This window comes from Pollicipes pollicipes, unplaced genomic scaffold (genome assembly GCF_011947565.3).
Source record: "Pollicipes pollicipes isolate AB1234 unplaced genomic scaffold, Ppol_2.1 Scaffold_4219;HRSCAF=4965_pilon_pilon_pilon, whole genome shotgun sequence".
NCBI classification, from domain to species: domain Eukaryota; kingdom Metazoa; phylum Arthropoda; class Thecostraca; order Pollicipedomorpha; family Pollicipedidae; genus Pollicipes; species Pollicipes pollicipes.
In genome coordinates, this window is record NW_023596448.1 from 27427496 (window position 1) to 27447113 (window position 19618).

At 53.3% G+C, this 19618-nt stretch overlaps 2 protein-coding genes across 2 annotated transcripts in view; both read left to right on the forward strand.

The window, feature by feature from the left end:
- LOC119095841 (mite allergen Lep d 7) overlaps positions 1–12041 on the forward strand; it is a 29094-nt gene extending 17053 nt beyond the window's left edge. The window contains exons 2-6 of the mRNA XM_037218693.1: positions 6568–6686; positions 8143–8332; positions 10082–10190; positions 11127–11257; positions 11689–12041. Of these exons, the coding sequence (XP_037074588.1) occupies positions 6592–6686; positions 8143–8332; positions 10082–10190; positions 11127–11257; positions 11689–11769 (606 nt within the window). The 5' untranslated portion in view covers positions 6568–6591 and the 3' untranslated portion in view covers positions 11770–12041. The remainder of the gene's footprint in view (positions 1–6567; positions 6687–8142; positions 8333–10081; positions 10191–11126; positions 11258–11688) is intronic.
- A 2842-nt stretch (positions 12042–14883) lies between these two features.
- Pdrg1 (Pdrg1 prefoldin-like subunit) lies at positions 14884–19012 on the forward strand. The gene is made up of 4 exons (XM_037218413.1): positions 14884–15021; positions 16302–16404; positions 17160–17316; positions 18399–19012. Exons 2-4 carry the CDS (start codon positions 16321–16323, stop codon positions 18566–18568), a joined length of 411 nt encoding a protein of 136 aa, XP_037074308.1. The 5' UTR covers positions 14884–15021; positions 16302–16320; the 3' UTR covers positions 18569–19012.
- Positions 19013–19618: the final 606 nt, after the last annotated feature.

Genomic DNA, 19618 nt, shown 5'->3' on the forward strand with positions numbered 1-19618 from the left:
AGCAAAAATACAGACAACACCAGCTCCGCGGCGAAAAGGACGGCGCTCGGCCCTCTTTGGGTGCGCTGTGAGCCGACGGATGCGAAAGCTGATGGGAACTGTCCAAAAGTTGTTGTAGTTGATTGATGACACTGCCAGCTGCTGGGATTCGCTGCAGGTTTTATCCGCGTTGTTACGCAAGAGACGTCTTCATGGTTTTTACCCCGAAAGCAATTACTCAGGACGCGCGTGGCTACACGCGCCAGCCGGCGGCCACCCGACGGGTCGCAGGCCGGCTCCCGCGACACGCGGCTGTGACGCGTACTGTAATCACGCTTTTTCTGGCGCCGCGCTGACCGGCCCAAGCCTCTCTCTCCGGGGAATGAGGCCGGCATTACACGGAATTGGTCCGCCGCAACCTCTGGCCAGAAACGCGGCCGAACGCCGCCCTGAGAAACGCCGCAGTAAACGCCGGCGGGGGCACGCGATGTTTTTTCGCAGGCTTGCTGAGCGGATTCCGGATGTCAAGCCTACAGAGTCAAAAGGAAAACACCTCGGTTTGTTATAAAGGGTGGCTGTTCGTCTGGATGATGTAGAGGAGAGGTGGCAGTTGACTCGCAAGTAAGCAAAGTAAAGCAGCATTTTCTAAATGAAGTAAAGTAGCATCTCCGGCAGAGTAGCATCGTCGGTCTCTTCGAGCAAGTATTTGCTTACCCAATCCTCGGGTCGCTTCAAGCTGGATGACGAGTTGGGCTACGTACAGGGACGAGTCAAGTTTTCCTGCAACCTAATACCTCAGGGTTGTAATTTGTCACAGTACTGAACCGCGAGATTATCTCAGACATCCAGCTCATCAGGCCGTGTACAAGCGCCGGGCCGATGGACTGCCCAGCCTAATGTGGGTCAGCGAAACGCTAGGTCATTAGAGTGCCAAACAGAAGTTCAACAAATTATCAGACGACTGAAGCAAGTGGGAAAACGAGCAGCACCGCGTAAACAGTTGTTAAACATTAACCAAGCACCAGACTGACGGCGTCCACTAAATCATCGTTTGCTGTTGCTGTACTCCCGAGGCGTTAAAGTCTTGATTACTCGATGTTGTTATGCTCTCGTTCCCGTGGCTTTGTTGTGTTGCAGTTCGCAGTCTCGTTTGCACAGTTTTGCGCTCTTGTGACGTCGGAGAGCTTCAAACCCTTATTCACACACCATGCGCCGGCTTTCGTCCCTCTCTCTCTCTCTCTCTCTCTCTCTCTCTCTCTCTCTCTCTCTCTCTCTCTCTCTCTCTCTCTCTCTCTCTCTCTCTTCTCTCTCCTCTCTCTCTCCTCTCTCTCTCTCTCTCTCTCTCTCTCTCTCTCTCTCTCTCTCTCTCTCTCTCTCTCTCTCTCTCTCTCTCTCTCTCTCTCTCTCTCTCTCTCTCTCTCTCTCTCTCTCTCTCTCTCTCTCTCTCTCTCTCTCTCTCTCTCTCTCTCTCTCTCTCTCTCTCTCTCTCTCTCTCTCTCTCTCTCCTCTCTCTCTCTCTCTCTCTCTCTCTCCTCTCTCTCTCTCTCTCTCTCCTCTCTCTCTCTCTCTCTCTCTCTCTCTCTCTCTCTCTCTCTCTCTCTCTCTCTCTCTCTCTCTCTCTCTCTCTCTCTCTCTCTCTCTCTCTCTCTCTCTCTCTCTCTCTCTCTCTCTCTCTCTCTCTCTCTCTCTCTCTCTCTCTCTCTCTCTCTCTCTCTCTCTCTCTCTCTCTCTCTCTCTCTCTCTCTCTCTCTCTCTCTCTCTCTCTCTCTCTCTCTCTCTCTCTCTCTCTCTCTCTCTCTCTCTCTCTCTCTCTCTCTCTCTCTCTCTCTCTCTCTCTCTCTCTCCTCTCTCTCTCCTCTCTCTCTCTCTCTCTCTCTCTCTCTCTCTCTCTCTCTCTCTCTCTCTCTCTCTCTCTCTCTCTCTCTCTCTCTCTCTCTCTCTCTCTCTCTCTCTCTCTCTCTCTCTCTCTCTCTCTCTCTCTCTCTCTCTCTCTCTCTCTCTCTCTCTCTCTCTCTCTCTCTCTCTCTCTCTCTCTCTCTCTCTCTCTCTCTCTCTCTCTCTCTCTCTCTCTCTCTCTCTCTCTCCTCTCTCTCTCTCTCTCTCTCTCTCTCTCTCTCTCTCTTCTCTCTCTCTCTCTCTCTCTCTCTCTCTCTCTCTCTCTCTCCTCTCTCTCTCTCTCTCTCTCTCTCTCTCTCTCTCTCTCTCTCTCTCTCTCTCTCTCTCTCTCTCTCTCTCTCTCTCTCTCTCTCTCTCTCTCTCTCCTCTCTCTCTCTCTCTCTCCTCTCTCTCTCTCTCTCTCTCTCTCTCTCTCTCTCTCTCTCTCTCTCTCTCTCTCTCTCCTCTCTCTCTCTCTCTCTCTCTCTCTCTCTCTCTCTCTCTCTCTCTCTCTCTCTCTCTCTCTCTCTCTCTCTCTCTCTCGCTCTCTCTCTCTCTCTCTCTCTCTCTCTCTCTCTCCACTGTCCTCTCCTGTTCAGGATCGGCGGCCCGCGAGCCGCGCGCGGGCCGTGTGCGGACCGGACCGGGCCGGGCCGCTCTGGCCAGACTGGGCCAGGCCGCCCTGACCAGACTGGGCCGCCCAGGCGGGACCAGCAGCCGCGGGCCGCGTGCGGGCCGTGCGCGGACCGGACCGGGCCGCCCGGTCGGACCGGCCGCCCGGGCGGGACCGGCAGCCGCGCGCCGCGCGCGGGCCGTGTGCGGACCGGACCGGGCCGGGCCGCCCGGGCGGCGGGCACGGCCGCATTGATCGGCGCTCGTGGCCGGTGCCGGCGCCGCCTGTTGCACGCCCCGCCGGCGGACGTGGCGAGGGGAGTCGGCGAACAGGGTCCCAGGACGGCTGCTAATGAACACGGCCTCGACGCGGCCCGAGAGGCCAGGCACAGCACCAGCGAGCGTGCAGACACGGTGCGGTGCGGCTTTAGATGATGAGGGGCTGATGGGAATCGTTTCAGAACATCTGCAGTACGGCCCGGAGTAACGGACAAAACATGGAAGGAAGGGGAGGGGGCTGATGAGCACGGATCGTGGCTACCATATGTGACCCGTGGCCCACAGGCAGGGCTCAGTTCGTTTTGTTGCAGCTTGTAGCCAACGTCACCGCACCGGACCAGACGCACTCTGACGGTCTGTCAGTGTGTTGACTCCTGACTGTACTGCTGCCCTGGGACCAGATGCACTCTGACGGTCTGTCAGTGTGTTGACTCCTGACTGTACTGCTACGCTCGGACAAGATGCACTCTGATGGCCCGCTGGTGTGTTGACTCCTGACTGTACTGCTGCCCTGGGACCAGATGCACTCTGACGGTCCGCCAGTGTGTTGACTCCTGACTGTACTGCTGCCCTGGGACCAGATGTGCTCTGACGGTTCGCCAGTGTGTTGACTCCTGACTGTACTGCTGCCCTGGGACCAGATGTGCTCTGACGGTCTGCCAGTGTGCTGACTCCTGACTGTACTGCCTTCTGAGCAGCTGTATACTGATGTCGCCGTACTCCAGGCAGTCTAGCCCGTCGATGGTTCAGTAATCAAGCCCGATGTGTCTCACCGTGCAGTACTCCGGCCCGTCATGTCCTGATGATGCATTGCTGTGACGCACTGGACTCTTCAAGCGACTGGGCCTACCAAAAAATTGATGTAAATCATTTGGAAAGCTGTAGCGTATTTCCTGATGTGTAGGGCTAATTTTCGACAACAGCATTCTCTTTCGCTGTAGTAATGCTCCGAATTTTAGCCTTAAAGTGGGGCCAGCGGAAAAGAGAAACACGTGCACCATGGCATTACAAAAACAAATGCAACGAATACGGCAATACAGATCTGGTGTTCGACACTCAGTGCCATTAAAAGCGACTTGTTTACGACTCATAAACGCCTTCTTGTTATCGAAAAATATAGTTTTCTTGGCAGACTGAAATTTTGTAATAGCGCTGTGGTGCAGTACTCTGCTGGCTTGCTCCCGGTGTTCACGGCACTCCCGGTAAAATATGGCAGCATTCTGCCGGCTGCTCCCGGCGGATCTGGCAGCAGCTGGTGCGTCCTGATTACCGGGTCTCTCGCCGCGGTGGGGCCGTCGTCTGACGCAGCCTGCCGCCGCCGATCGGCAGTCGCCGGGCCGTGCGACCAATGGCAGGCCGCGTGGTTAGGCCGTCTGTCGCCCAATATGTCGACCAATCAGGCGAACAGCCACGGCTACCCATCCCCACCCGCCGCGATCCTGCGTCTGCGCGCTGTGCCGTGCCACAGCCGGCGTTCTGCGGCCGCCCTTGCGCCGATGTTTCTGTGCCGCAGACGGCGTTCTGCGGCCGTTCTTCCGCCGATGTTTCTGTGCCACAGCCGGCGTTCTGCGGCCGTTCTTCCGCCGATGTTTCTGTGCCACAGACGGCGTTCTGCGGCCGTTCTTCCGCCGATGTTTCTGTGCCACAGCCGGCGTTCTGCGGCCGTCCCTCCGCCGATGTTTTTTATCTGTGACGGCCGGCTGGCCAGCGCGTGATGCCCGGCAACGCTCCGACGAACACCGGGATCCGGGGCGAATTGATTGGCTGTTTGTCGGCGAGTGGCAATCGCTCGGGACCGACGGGTATATCACGCCACTGAATTGGATGATCATAGCAGCTGGCAGAGTGTGTCGGCATTTTGTTTACACTCACTGACAGCGCAACATCAAGATTGATGACATCAGCGCGGTTGTACCACGGCACGTCATACGAGGTATCCCGTGGCTGCTCTCGTATCCACCTCGTCGGTGATAGAAGTCAACCCTTTCCACCAATTGCATACGCTTACGGTTCTTCCGTCCTGGCTGGTCCATCGGTGGACATTAGTTATTGAATTTTAGGGCCGCGTCAGCTGCGTTGGGATTTTAGGGCCGCGTCAGCTGCCTCGGGATTTACGCCCATGTGTTGTTTTGGTACACAGGTATTTCCGTCCTGGCTGGTTCATCGGTGGACATAAGTTACTGAATTTTAGGGCCGCGTCAGCTGCCTTGGGATTTTAAGGCCGCGTCAGCTGCCTTGGGATTTACGAACATGTTTTGTTCTGGTACACAGGTATTTCCGTCCTGGCTGGTTCATCGGTGGACGTTAGTTATTGAATTTTAGGGCCGCGTCAGCTGCCTTGGGGTTTACGCCCATGTGTTGCTTTTCAGAAACCATGTGAACAGAACTGTGAGCAGAACCGCGTCGGTTGATTGTCATCGATGTCCCACCGGCTCAGAACAGCCGTCAGCTATGTGCCGGAACCGCTCGGTGTAGAAAAACACAAATCACATGCAGGCCATGTGACGCACTGTTATCCAGTTATCTAGGTTATGAATATCAATTCAAGTTTGAAGCCCATGTCTCTGAAAAAGGTAAAATCCGCTCGAAGATCGACCGACGGCGGATCACCAATCAGACAGGCCGGGGAATGTGATTCAGCTGGAGATCATGGCTACGCTCGATCTTCAAAAGTCGATCAATCTCAAAAGTGTCGACACTTTAGTGCGTCAGCCGTGGACAATGGTGCTCCGCATCTGCGGCAAAGTGGTTGGACTTCCTCTGTGAGTAGGCATGAATGTGCCTCGTAGGTGTGGCTTATACGCTACCAACACGGGTGTACTTCGTCAGTTCGTTTTTTAATATGATCATTTCCATTCGCGGATCTTCGTTCGGTGTAAAGCTTGTGTTGTCTCCGGCAATATCGGCACCAATTCATCCGACACGTATTGCCATCGTTCGGTATAGAGTTTGTTTTGTCTCCGGCAATATCGGTACCAATTCATCTCACACTTAATATCATCGTGTTTCAAAAAAAAATAGAATACGTCCCAGAGATATCATGCTCGCATTTCTTTCCAGGCCAAACGAGGGTTGGCGACACCTTCTTTGGTTGATGAATCAGCTTAGTCGTTTACGGCTATCTGGGTGTGACTGTTGGATCACACTTACACATGTATCGATGGCGCGGGGCGATGTTTTCGTGGTTGAAAGAACTTACAGCATGACCGGCGTGCAAAACTCCTTGCGCCCAAGAGGAACACGACAACTGAATGAGCTCAAATAGCATTGATTCCCATGCGCCAGCCAAGGCGCGGCGCTGGCGTTGTTAAGGAACTGCGTCGCCTTGTGCTGAAATATCGACATCAAACAACCAAACAGACTGCACAACACAGCTGCCGCCCTATCACGCCTGTGACGTCATCATGTGCCCGCGTGACCGGGCTGACATCGCCCGTTACGTCGTCACGTGCCGGCGTGACCGGGCCAACACCACCCCATATGACGTCATCACGTGTCCGACGGCTGAGCAGCTGTTGCCGAGCCGCAGCTGGCGCTGAGCGACGAGCACCACAGCATCTGGGCCGGCACAATGAATGAATCCATCGTGCTTGCGCACGTGATCCGTTTCCGGGGTTCCCTGCCGGGAGGTTCGTTCATGATTGCGCCGGCTGACGTTGGGTTGGTCCGATCTGTCTCAGCACGTCTGTCTGAGGTGTGCGGTGTTCTGTGTGCGGTGTTCTGAGCGTGCGGTGTTCTGTGTGCGGTGTTCTGAGTGTGCGGTGTTCTGAGTGTGCGGTGTTCTGAGTGTGCAGCGTTCTGAGGTGATGCATCATGTTACAGGCGGCCCCTGCGGGAGTGTGATGAATGTTTACGGTCCTGAGTGCTACTGGGGACCTGGCCGGACCCAATCTCTACATCGATACCATCCTTCAGAACGTCACCTGCATACTCAAAAATGAGTAAGTAGATTCCCTGCAATTTGGCGGAGTTGGTGTAGCAATTCAACTTTGCAGGACGTATGCTGGGCGAAATGCGGTAACATTTCCGAGCAAAGCTGTCACGATGGAGTTGCATGATTGCGTCACCAGCGAGGTACATCTTTCGAACTGCGATGTCGTACGTTCCGAAACAACCTTTGTGATCACTGGGAACGAGGCCCCCGTTCGTCTCATCACTCTGCTTAGATTTTAATGAATCTCGTGAGTTTGCTATAACATTTTTATATTTTGCTAGCATTGATGGCATGACAGCCCAGAAAGAGTGCCAACTAGGACTGCGCCTAAGATATTAAAAGTATGTGTTAACTTCACCCATCCTGTTTACCTCAATCACAACCACATTGAGGTTCGGCGTAAGACCCCATGGTGCCGGGGCCTGCTGCGTCCCTCAGCCAAAGGTCGGTCTCACGGGTCACGGTCTCACGGTTCACGGGTTTCATTGGTCGGGTTCACGGGACACGGGTCTCATAGGTCGGTATCATGGGTGACGGGTGTCATGGGTCGTCTCACGGGACACGGGTCTCATAGGTCGGTCTCACGGGTGACGGGTGTCGTGGGTCGGTCTCACGGGACACGGGTGTCATGGGTCGGTCTCACCGGTCACGGTCCCACGGATCACGGGTGTCATGGATCAGTTTCACGGGTCACAGGTCTCATGGATCATGGGCTTCATGGGTCGGTCCCACAGGTCACGGGTCTCATGGGTCGGTTTCACGTCCGCCTGGGGCGGGGACGCCCCCCGAGCGTCCACATGCGGCTCGAAGTTGACTTCCGCGCGCGACAGTCTCGTTAGTGACGTCAGACATGATGGCCGCAGCATTCTTCCGCCAGTCACCTTTCCTCCTGCCTGGTCTTCCGCCAGTCACCTTTCCTCCTGCCCTCATGGCTTCGAAATGGTTGGTCATGGCAGAACAAGCTCTGGCGTAAAGAAACCAAAATATATGACGTCAAGGTTTCAAGCCGTCATGACTTTTCCTTCACGTGCAGTGAGTTAGGATGACCGTAGCCGGTCTCGAAGGTTCAGGAGACCCCCCCCCCCCCTCTCCTTTCAGTCACCCGATGACCCGCGGCCACTTCTCCACCAGAGCCGCCGGAGCGCTCCGACCCATTCCGCTTGCTGTGCGGTATCCGGTTTCGGTGCGGTTTCGTGTATCCGGAGTCCCCTTGGTCCCAACCCGACCCAAGGTTTTCTGCAGCCCCCTGTTTTACCATTTTTATCAAATCCCTCTCCCTCCCTAAATCGTCAAACCTTAATGGCGGCAACAAAAGGCGCCACCTGTTCAGGGAAATATATCATATAACCCCTTGCAGATATAATGACCCCAGCTGACGCCTATTCACCCCAACCGCTCGGACACCGTCCTTTTTCTGCTCAAACCAGCGAGGTAGTAGAACACAAAATATGTGCCTTTTCCAGCGGCGAGGAGTTTCTCTCCATACCGGATCACGTGGTCGGGAGCGTGCAGCTGACTGAGGGCCAGATCTCTGGCCTGGACACCCTGCGGCGCAAGGGAGAAGCTCGAATGCACAGCGACGCCGATGGCGCCACCATCGAAGCCAAGCTCGTCCTCGAGCAAGTGCGGCTGTGTTACGACTACACAGCAAAGGTCAGCGAACCGGAGGCAGCGGCAGTGTTTGATCCAGTTCTGCGAACAGTAGACTTTTTCATGGCGCGTGCACTTGCCTTAGCATCGCAATCGCCCAGCGTCGTAATCGTTTGGCATTGCAATCCACTATCATCGCAACCGCTTGGGCTTGCTGTAGCGGGGGATCGCGAAATGTCCGATGGGTGGGCTGGCTGAAATCTTGTTCCCGACTAGGTGAACAGCCGTGGATGGCCACTCCGCCAACTGGGTGGTGCACAGCTCGTCATTCCGCGGGATGACGAGGCACATATGTGGCTTATTTCCACCCATGTGATTGAGGGACACTCGAGTGTTGAAACTTTTACGTCTCGTTCTTATGGGAGAAGAAGGCGCATGCAATGTGCGTGTTTGATACGCATTGGTTTCATGCATTTTAATCGTAAGTGGTTCGGTAGATTAACTGAAATCTACACCAGAGCCAACTTGATTCCTTATTAATGCATGACGCTGTCATTCATCGCACAGCGACCTGACATCACAGCTTTTCTATCACTCACTCAGCCCTCTCACAAGCAGCCGTGAGCTGTTTTACGCTAAAGCAAAACAACGCTAGTTCGTTCACTGGCATCAGTGATAACGCTGTTACCGACCGCACAGAGGGTTTCTAAAGAACGTTATGAGTGTGTTTTCAGGTTCGTTATTATGGCTGATGATGACAATCGGACACTCCTTCAGCATTCAGCGCTCCCTATGCCCTCTAAGCAGGGCCGCCTATATCTCCTTATGGGGCGCTAGCTGGCCATCGTCGCCTAAGCTTTTTACGTGAAGTTACTTATGCCCGGTCGTTTTAGTAAACCCTCCCGCGAACGGAGTAATTTCACGGACATTAAGTAATTTGCGTGCGTGATTTGCGTGATTGTCAACTAAAAAAACACACAAGCAGACAGTGAAGTATAGAGGCTAGAAATGTTCACTAGCCAGTCTCAGCTCTTGTCTCTCTTTACCGTAGTAAACACCGTTCGATGTTCAAATGTTCGTATCCACTGTCTTTGCACACACAATCACGTCTCTTCACACAATCGCTGTCTCTCCACCCACTGTCTTTCCCGTCTCAGCTCGCCAACACAAGAACGAAATGTCCCCACCGCTCGACAGTTCGCAGAGCCCCCTCCCCCCCCCCCCCCCCCCCCCCGCCTCAGCTCTCTCTCGCCACTGCCGCCGGGCGTGGCATGGCGCCGCCGCGCCGGGCGTTCCCCCGCCCGTCGCCCCCCCCCCCCCCCCCCCCCGGCGTCAGGTTTCAGTGGGGACGGGCTGGCGCCGGCTCCGCGACGGCCGCTGACCCCGTCCTGGACCGCACCACATGCACTGTGCTATACATACATAACACGTCTCCGTACATCACATCACAGGCGGCTTGGCGCCTGAAACAACCTGTGGTCCTGCGCATACCCTATCTACACCTGCTGAACACGTGACCGACGTGCTTGTGGCCGAAGGCCGTCACAAATGTGATCCCGCGTGACGCCTGTCATCATTGCGCCTCCTCCTTGTGAGCATCGTACCAGATATACAGCAAGCCTAAGACATCGTGTTAGCACCCCGTGAACTATTGGCGCATGTTACCGACTACACTTCCACATGGGACTGTTGATTTTATCTGCAGTTCATTACTGTATGCAGGTCTGTACAACCCATATGTATCACACAAACTGTTCGTATGGGCGTCTGTGTCAAAAGTGGTAATGAACTGACAATCGTGAGTCATTTCAGGTGCTTTTTGCGAAGAACCAGGGGAAAATCAGTGTCTGCGCCGGGGAGATCGAGACGTTCATCCGCGTCCACCAAACATCAGACCTCAACAAGTCGCCGGTCCTGCAAGGTCTGGTCCTACTATGAACCACTCTGAACATTACTTATCAATCACTGCAGCCCCAAAATACGATCAAGTCACGTGCGAAAAAAAAATATAGAGCTGAGCTTTGAGATTCAGGAGCATGAAAATGATCAAAAACCTGGCCCATCCACCCTCACATTTCAGCTGATCAATATGTCGTTATCCATGCATACGAATAACGAAACACAAGTTTACAATCATTCACAAATGCAGTGAGTCGCAGGTCTCTTACTCTTCTCACTTCAAGCTTCCGCACATAGCTCGATATCTTTTAAAACCTTCTCGCGCTTTCAGTCGCGATGGCTGGTGTTCGAATGTTCATAATCTCTGCGTGATGTTGCCGTTGAATGGGATGTTGCTCCCTGGTGCTCAGATTCCCAGCCTTCATTTCATCGCGTTGTGTCCGATGTCCTTGTTTCTGAGCCAAGTCACGGGTTTGACCTCCAAGAGATAGCGTCGCAATCTTTCTGAGTGCCACTAAGAGTGGGTCTTTGTGTAAATCTTGATAAGCTAATATATACAAGAAAAGCCTCATATAGACCTCGTGGCTGCTGTCTGAACCTGGGCAGGCCTCCCGTGTCGCTGAATCTCTGTCATCCCGATGTCTTTTACCCTTATGAGTCAAATGTCAACTTTTTGTCATCTTGGAGAGTGATCCTGCGTATGGATTATCACACTGAAAGCAGTCCCTAACCCGTTTTTATGTCTATGGAACGTCCCTGACGTCTGCCGGCCTCGGAGATAACCAAACGCACCGCATGACCCTTGATGTATCCTTGGCACACATTTTGATCTCGTCTCCACTCCTGGCGCACTCCCCGGCTTCTGAGCCGTCCGTGGCTCACCCTCCGGCCTCTGGGGTTTACCCGCCGCACCTGGTGGCCTTTCAGTGACCTCTGACACAGGGCGTGGCCTCCGCAGAGTTCGTGATCCGGCAGCTTCGCGGCCTGCGGGCTAACATGTCCGGTCTGGGGCCGGTCAGCTGGCTGGTCAACCGCCTGCAGCGAACACTGCTCAACATCTTCAGCATCCGCATCCAGGACTTGCTGCAGGTCAGGCACGGGCACGGACACAGACTGGAAAGTGGGATTACTCGTCCAGCATCTACCAATGATACCGATCAGCTCTCGTGACGTGGCGGCATACTGCGCGTGTGAATCTAACGCTTGTAGCTGCATCATCTCTTAGATGCGCTGCGTCCGCCCCTCAGTCAGAAGTTGGCGGTCGTGACGATAGATGGCAGCTCGAGGTCACAAACGCAGCATGCCATTAGCATGAACGGGTGTCAGTCTCAAATGGGCGCCGCCTTCAAAATAGAATACAACGCTACACAATTTAACGATGTCATTTACTGCCAAAGCCATCCTTATCACCAATGCTAGTGGAGATATATGTCAGCCAGTCTCGTGGAAAGGGAGTTGGAGCTTCCTGATCAAGACTCTAACGCCGTGATGCATCTACCGACGCCGCCCGTCTGTTGCAGGAGAAGGTGCACGGTCTGATCCAAACCGAGCTCAACAAGTTCAGCCTGGCCGACATCAGCATGCGGGACCTGATGACGTGACGTCAGCCTCCAGGGGTGTCCAACCCGGCCGCGCCGCACGGCTGAGTCGGACACCCCTGGAGAGGAGCCGGACGCCCCGAGTGCTTGTGATCTGGAGGCTGCATCCCCCAGTGGATGTTCCCAGGGTGGATCTGAACAGCGCTGGAGTGATTCGATCCGCTCTGGAGGGATCTGGATGTCCCGGAGTGGATCGGGATTCTGGGCATGCATGGAGTGGATCTGAAAACTCTGTAGTGGATTAGAACGCCCTGAAGTGGATTTGTACCCTTTGAGTGGATCGGTGTTTTATACCTCTGGCATAGATCTGAAGCCCTGGCGTAGATCCGGACACCGGGAATTCCAAATGCAAGTAGTTCTCGGGTCAATGTGGACAGCTCCGGAGTGCCGGGAGCCAGACCCGGAGCCGGCGCGGGCAGCGCGGGCAGCGCGGGCAGTGAGAGCGTGGTCCCCGCGCCGCGAATGCCTCGGACGGAAGACCGGGCTCCAGAGGCTGTCCCTGAAGACCGGACCCTGGCGACGGCTGCCCGCCGCTTCCTGTGCGGCCGTTCCCCGAGGCGGGGGCGGTCTCCGGAGCGAGCGCCCTCGGGGAGCGGGGGCCGGACCCGTGGGAGAGAGTGGAGGGCAGCCCGGCAGAGTCGGGTCGCGTTCGTGGAGACGTGGCCGTGCGCGCCAAAAGTCTGTCGGATTCGGCGGTGCTGCCAGATTCGGCGGTGCTGCCAGACACGGTGGTGTCGGAAGGCATCGGGACATGAAATCTATAGAATTCCTCGCTCACGGGAGATCGAATCCCGCACCATTCTGATTGCTGGTCTGAAGCGCGTGAAGTCCCTGAATCCCGCGCACTCCTGATTGCTGGTCTGAAGCGCGTGAAGTCCCTGAATCCCGCGCCCTCCTGATTGCTGGCCTGAAGCGCGTGAAGTCCCTGAATCCCGGCGCCCTGCTGATTGCTGGTCTGAAGCGCGTGAAGTCCTTGAATCCCGCGCACTCCTGATTGCTGGTCTGAAGCGCGTGAAGTCCCTGAATCCCGGCGCCGGATCAGCCGGTGTAAAATGCAATCAGCATGGAAAAGCGATACGCCAAATTATCCACAGTGGGAGAATCGGGCTTTCCCGCGACGCTCCAGCTCAGTCAGAATGTGCATAAATTCATGTCACCAATAAAGTGGAGAAGACATATGGGCACAGAAGGATGTCCTATCGGACACACTTTCGCAAATTTGATGCCTACAGGAAAACTGCTGCTGCCAGGGTTTTGAGGCCTAATCAGTTGGATCACAAAATATCCGCACGAGGGATCACACAAATATGTGTCTTCTATGCAGTGAAAACTGATTGCTATATGACTAAGAAAAGGAGGCAGCCAGCCGTGCAAAAGGCGCCTCCTTTCAAACCGTCATGACATACACCTAACGACGACAGGGCACTGGGGGAATAAGGCGAAATTCGCGCGCTTGAGCACCCCGAAATGTGTTGCTGACCTGTGCCTCAGTCCCCACCACGCACGTCACAATCAAGCTCACCCGCGACCCGCTCCCAGACGCAGTCTAGACGTCGCGAACTGGGCTTTTATTGCTGGTGATGTGTTCGTCGTTACTCGTGATCGCGTCTGAGATCCGCCACCGCCTGCTATCGGCCGACGACATTCGCTCGGCGCTCGCTGTGCCCTGTCCATCATGCGTGTACCAGGAGGCTAACCGTACAATATATCATTCGATGTCAGCTTGGCACGTATTTCGATGGCCGCATGAAGCGGCGTGCGGACCAGCACGCCAGCGTATCCGATTCCGTGCCCGCCCGGGCTTTGAGGCATGCTCCATGAAGTGCATCCTCAAGTCAAACTGCAGGAGATTGGTTCCCTGCTCGGCTGGCCCCAGTACAGATGACGGGCCGTCGATCCAGGCATGGAGTAGAAGCTAGAAGCGCCTGAGTGCTTAGACCGTTATTCTCTTTATCTTGCAACGCTGTCACAGACGTGGGGTGTGCTTCGGCGTCGTGGAAGTGTGACTAAGACAACTAGTACCAAGATCGCTTCGTCCGACTGGATCGTACAGCAACAAACAGAATTACACGTCATTAAATGTGTTGCTCTCGCATAAAAAAGCTATGGACCCGAAACCGACGAGACGGTCGTTATAGCTTTGCTTTTTAGCCAAACATGCACACGTGCTACGTTTGAAAAGTTTCGGTGTTCTTGCACCTGATTTGCCGGGAGGTCCGTTGCTGGTCTTTAGAAGTTTCAATCAGCCGGCCGCCAGCCGCCAAGACCGCTTGCACAATGGCATCTTCAATCCTTAATGCTGATAGCATGGTCGACACATGTCTACATGTATATAACATGTGTGCACACGTGCCATGCTTGCACCGTTTTGGCTGGCGTGAGGCCTGACCTGAAGGGAGGTCCCTTGCTCGACTTGGCGCAATCCAGCCGAAATGGCGTCTCCTTGTGCGTGAGAATAGTCCCGAAAGCGATTAGACCGTCGTTACAGCTTTCCTTTTTACCACAAATCTCACGTACCACGTTTTCACCAGATTGAGGGGGGGGGGGAGTTCATTCCCTGGGAGGTTCGCTGTTGGACTTCACAATCATCGACAGCCGGCCGCCAGCCGCTTCCGTGCCTGCTCGGGTGCACTTCGCCGCCGCATTGCCAAGTGGGCCGGCGGCCGGTCACCTGGTGGTAGCCGGCGCGAAGGAGGTCCCTTAGTGGACCTAGCGCCGAGTAACAATATAGTAAACCACCAAGCTTGTAAGGAAAGCACTCAGCGGATCATCCGCCACCGCTTCACCACCGGCCTGCCACCACCTACCGCAGCCGTGTCTCATGCGGAACAGCTTTCCGCGTTGCTCATTCGCCCAAGATTGAGCCAGAGAGTGCGGGAAAAAACTCATGACGATGAAACAGTGCAATAGTTTTCTTCCCTTCCAATAAGTCATCTACTAGGTCACACAGCGTTAAAATATTTGAATTAGTTTGTTCCTAGACTTGGGTCTACCAGGAATTACTTGCAACAACAGGGCATGTCGTCTGGGTGCATACGCTTCACATCACTTTTCATCCCTATTTTGTCAACATATGAGACAGGGTTGTGACAAATAGTACGCGATCCGTCAATACGTCTTGCCATATACCCTAATTCACATTTTAAACGATATGGGTGTGGGGGAGGGGTCCGGCCTTGGCAATCGAACAATTTTTCGGGGTATCTAGCAGGGGATATTTTCGGGCTATTTTGGGGATTTGTTTTACCTAAAAAGGTAAGTAAGACAAATTCGAGTTGTTCCCGTAATTTATGTCTGATCTATATCCAACTGCACAGTTCCAGGTCCGATAGGATGTACGCAATGGTGTATTCTCAGTATTCATGTGGATCTCATCGAGTAAGTGTCTCATTTCATAAAACACTTAAATGTGGCATAAGGTACAGTGACCTAGTTAAGGATACAGGGGGAGAGGAGACTGGTTAATTCTGTTGGTTTGACTCAAACACAAATTGGGATTGTTGTTTCTCTAATGTTATAAAACACATGTTATTAAAGGGAGTGTTCCACATGTGAAGTGCTCCCAAACTGATATGTTTAGGTTTTGGGTTGCATATTTTCTAAGATGTGCAGGGAGTTTTGAGCAGACTATTTCAAAGTTGTCCAGGCATCCAAGATTCATCATGATGTTATTCGAGCCTCACCATTCCCTGGACCATGTGGCTCAGAACCAAATTATAAGTTTTTAATTATAATTTAATGAAATAATGAAATTATACTGGTTGGATTATAAATTGTTGAATAATAACTGAAATGATATGAATCCCAAGTTGTAATTGTTAAGTTGTTCATATTTTGGTGTTTGTAATCAAGATTTCCAAGGCTTTCAATTGGTTCTCAGTTAATGCATTGCATGGCACTTTAATGCAAGAAAGCAGTGATGTATTGAGGGACATATTTACCTAAGCAAGACATTTTGTTGTCTAGGGCAGCAGTCCTCTCAGATTCTGATTATGCACATAATGCCTGTACAGGCAAACAGGCAAATTACACTTCTAACCCAAAAAGGAGTGAATGTGTTCCCCAGCCACTTAAACATAGCTTAGCTCTAGAAACTCTGCATTCATCTACATGCCCTAGGATTTAACTTTCTGTTGAGTACCTGGTGTGAAGTCCACACATGCATTTGGTAAGAGGGGCAGTCATTATCACTGAGCACCATGATTGGGAAGATGCTGGGATGAGAAGAACATAGTGGAAGGTTTGAAATCTGTTGTAACAGCAAGGTATTAGAATGTTCTCAGTCACTATGGTTTATTGAAAGCAGGGATGGCAGGGTGCAGGACAGGACCTTACCTTGCAAGATGAAACATGGGACCAGACTGCTGCTCAATTTGTCCCTCCCTCTCCTGGTTACCTATTAGTTCAAGGTCTGGAGTCCAAACCCCTTTCTCCTTCCTACCACCTCCATCAGTCCGAGGTCATAAGGACCCTCCAGACTGTTTGTGGGGCATGGCATAAGGCCAGGGCTGTAGCTTATATTTCCTTATCTTCAGGTGTTTAAACCAGCAAGACATGGATCCAGATATGCATAAGGTGGTGCATCAGCTTGAGGAAGTGGAAGCAGCAGCTGAAGATGTGCTCACAGATAAGCAGCAGGTCAGAGTATAGGGATCATAGAACGCTGTCTTCATGTAATGTCTTGTGATGACCAGCAAGTCATCACCACATTCAGGTATCATGCTCATGTATATGCCACTCCTCATGTACTGGCTAGTATTCAGTAGGTATGCTGCCACATACTTCCACACATACTGGCTGTGAGCAGATGGGCCCACCTTGCTGAAGGGCAATGCTGACAAATGGGCCTGTACTGTACATTCTTCTAGGCGTGACAGCATCTGTACATTCTTCAAGTTCTGTCATTGTTTTGTCAGATTATGCTGCACACTGTGACTAACATCTGCTTGCCTCCAGCTGATGTACCAACACCGTCAGATGTTTGTGGGTCAGGGATCTCAGATGTTTGGAAAGGGGATACAGCCCTCTGATGTGTGTGAGTCAGGGATCTCAGATGTTTGGAAAGATGATACAGTCCTCCAATGTTTATGTGTCAGGGATCTCAGATGTTTGGAAAGGTGGGCATAGGATACAGCCCTCCGATGTGTGTGGGTCAGGTATCTCAGGTGTTTGGAAAGGGAGGGCATATTGTACGGCCCTCTGCCCCCGCGGAAAAACTCGGGCGTCAATCACGTGAATTTGTTAGGAGCAATATGAGGCAAAAATCGCATTCGCCGCTTTCTCACGTCCTCAGAGGATCTCCCATCGGTATATGTCGGCGAGAGGTCACGACTTTGCATCGTGTGAGACCACCTGCCGCTTGTTGTAAATACGCCACGATTTGTCCTCCGCAGGTTGTGGACCTCTCACGGAAGCAGAGCGGCCTGCGAGAGGCGACACGTGCCCTCAGCTCAGACCTCAAGGCGCGCGGCGAGTATCGCACGTGGATCGCCGCGGGCAACACCTTCATCAAGCTGCCCGCCTCCAAAGTGAAGAGTCTCATGGAGGATGGTGCGTGGCGCGTTCTGTTGTTGGACGATGTCGGCCGGCTTTGTGGCATCGCTAGGGCAAAGCACAGAGGTGTAGTTTCCTATCCAGCTGGGGGGAGGGCTCAAGTATCCCCTTAACATTGGGAAAAATGTGGTCCACGTACGGAGAAAAACGCGCGTTTGCAGATTTTCGGGCTAGAGAAAGGCATCTTCTCTGCCCAACTCTCTCGCCCAACTTATCTGGTAAAACGGCACTCTGGACCTAGCAGTTTTCAGTTTGGATTTGCGTGAATGATCAACATGGCTTAAAGACAGCACTGGGCTGAAACCAATCGAACATGTGCATACGTGATGACTATCGGCGTAACAAACGTGGCTGGTTGGCCACGGGATGGGGGTGTCTGTGTGTCGTAAGTTGTTTATGTAAAAAGCTGCACCTCTAAAAGGGCGTTATGACTGCATAAGTCCGAAATAAGGGTTCAGTTATAGCTAGCTGAGGACGCCGGTTTATTTCTGGCACGTAGAGGTTGCATGCTTCGATAAATAATCAAGCAATTGTCTTGATAATTGGTTGCTCAAACTCCTGCAACGGCTGGAGCCTGGTCTGTGCTAACAAGTGTTTTTTTTTTTTTAATTTCACGGAGTACATAGGCTTTAAACAATCTACTCAAGAGTTTAATGTTAGGCTACACTACATGACGGGAGCTGTGATATACCTTACTCAGGCGTGGTACCTCAGCACGCCTAGCGCGCCATGCACGCACGCGCTGGATATAAGGAAGGACGTGACCTGGTGGCCATCGCTGCAGCCGGCGTGACACGGTGTACGTTAGCTGACCGCTGCAGCCGACGTGACACGGTGGGCGTTAGATGATCGCTGCAGCCGACGCGACACGATGGGCGTTAGATGATCGCTGCAGCCGACGTGACACGATGGACGTTAGATGACCGCTGCAGCCGACGTGACACGGTGGGCGTTAGATGATCACTGCAGCCGACGCGACCAGAACCATTCCGACATCATCAAACTAGCACCGAAAGCAATGCCGAGGCCGCTGTCAGTGGCAGTTCCGCTAAGTAGCGTCACTTGACTGTCATCCACAGACCAGCTGGAGCTGGACAAGGAGATCACAGCGCTGCGAGACGGCCTGCGAAGCAAGGTCAACCGCCTGAACGACCTTGAGGGCCGACCGGAGGTCACTGGGTTCGGCCTGAAGGCGCTGAGTCGTGAGGAGGCGTCGGCTATCCGCCAGGTGCTCGGAGACAAACGCTAGAGGGCGTCAGCCGGCGTCGGTTGCTAGGCAACGGGGGCGGCGGTATAGAGTTTGGCAGCGCGCGGGTGGAGGTTTGATTTGTTAAGCAGCAGCGGGCTGTGATTGGCTGGGCATATCGCCATGGTGGCTTATTCACCATTGGGAATGCTGCCCGCTTACGGTTGCCATCGTCTGGATAACGAAACTCAAAGCGCGAGTCGTTAGTCATCAGCATTATCGTTCTCATAGGCCAAAGGAGTCATCGTATAAGCGTCATGATCATCATCAAGGTGCTATGGCTGTGCTGTGGTTCGTTTCTTAGGCCTTACCGTGCGACAAATGGCTGCAGGTGAAATGGGGGCAGGTCCTGGTGTTTACATGTACTTGTCAAGACTATCGTGACAAAGCGCGATTGTCAAGGCGGTCGTTTACATGCTCTATTGTCCAATACAAATGTGATGCAAGGCCGCATTGCCAGATAATTGGCCCAGGCCAATGCTTAGAGCAGGTAAGATTCTCAGATCCTCGAGAAGTGGAAGGCAGCGACGCTCTGGTTGCAATGGTTAACCGAACATCATGTGCACAAAGCATGTGGTCTCTGACGAAATGGAGGATCAGGCGGTCAGACCGACACACGCTGGTGACGTAAATGGTCCGAATAGACGGTGCTCACTGTCGTAAAGTGCGGGGCCGACTTGAATCCGTGTGACCTCAGATTGCTGTCCAATGTCTTCTCCTTGGACGGAGATCGACAACCACAAAATATTGAGGGCCCGTTCACTGCCAATATGTGCGGGGTGTTCACAAATAAGTTGTACTGACTTGCCCTAATAACTTTTATTAGCTATGACATCGCACACAAATAAATATAGCTTCAGTTGCCGTGAGTTGTTACAGTACAGTTATCAACAACGTCGACCATCGGCTATCAACCCGTTTCTCCGTAGCTTATTTTTTAAGAAGATGGTCCACCTGCGCGTCCCGGCGCTGCAGGATGGTGGGTAGGTGGACCTTCTGCAGATGGGTGGTGATGTCATCCACCCCCTGGGCCGTGGCACGGCCCGTTCCACA